The sequence below is a fragment of the Penaeus monodon genome, chromosome 20 (assembly GCF_015228065.2).
Source record: "Penaeus monodon isolate SGIC_2016 chromosome 20, NSTDA_Pmon_1, whole genome shotgun sequence".
Lineage (NCBI taxonomy): Eukaryota > Metazoa > Arthropoda > Malacostraca > Decapoda > Penaeidae > Penaeus > Penaeus monodon.
The window spans coordinates 24,552,380-24,552,680 of NC_051405.1; the positions used below are offsets into that span (position 1 = coordinate 24,552,380).

General features: G+C 54.2%; 1 protein-coding gene across 1 annotated transcript in view; it reads right to left on the bottom strand.

The window, feature by feature from the left end:
* The window catches only part of LOC119585724 (ubiquitin carboxyl-terminal hydrolase Usp2-like), a gene marked incomplete in the record, with an annotated part of 125,661 nt that overhangs the window by 44,295 nt on the left and 81,065 nt on the right, over positions 1–301 (bottom strand). The window contains 1 exon segment of the mRNA XM_037934412.1: positions 99–209. Coding sequence (XP_037790340.1) covers positions 99–209 — 111 coding nt within the window.

Sequence of the window (301 nt, forward strand, 5' to 3'; positions counted from 1 at the left end):
GGTGGGTCAGTACAGTACGGCCAAAAACTAAAGGTCATCAGCAAGACATTCTTCTTTATCCTTTTCATTCCTATTATCAATTTCCTTTTGTTCTTTACCTCGGCTTCACGTGCCAGTCTTGCCGCTATCCGTTCTCTCACACGCTCCCTTCGGTAACGAGCTCGATACCCGGGCCCGTCAGAACCGTCCCCCTCCACTCGGTACTTGGGCTGTGGGGGGGAAGGAGGTGCGGGGGAGGGGGCGACGCGTAGTAGTGGGAGGGGGGAAGAGAGGGGGGAGATATTCTGGTTATTCCATTTTC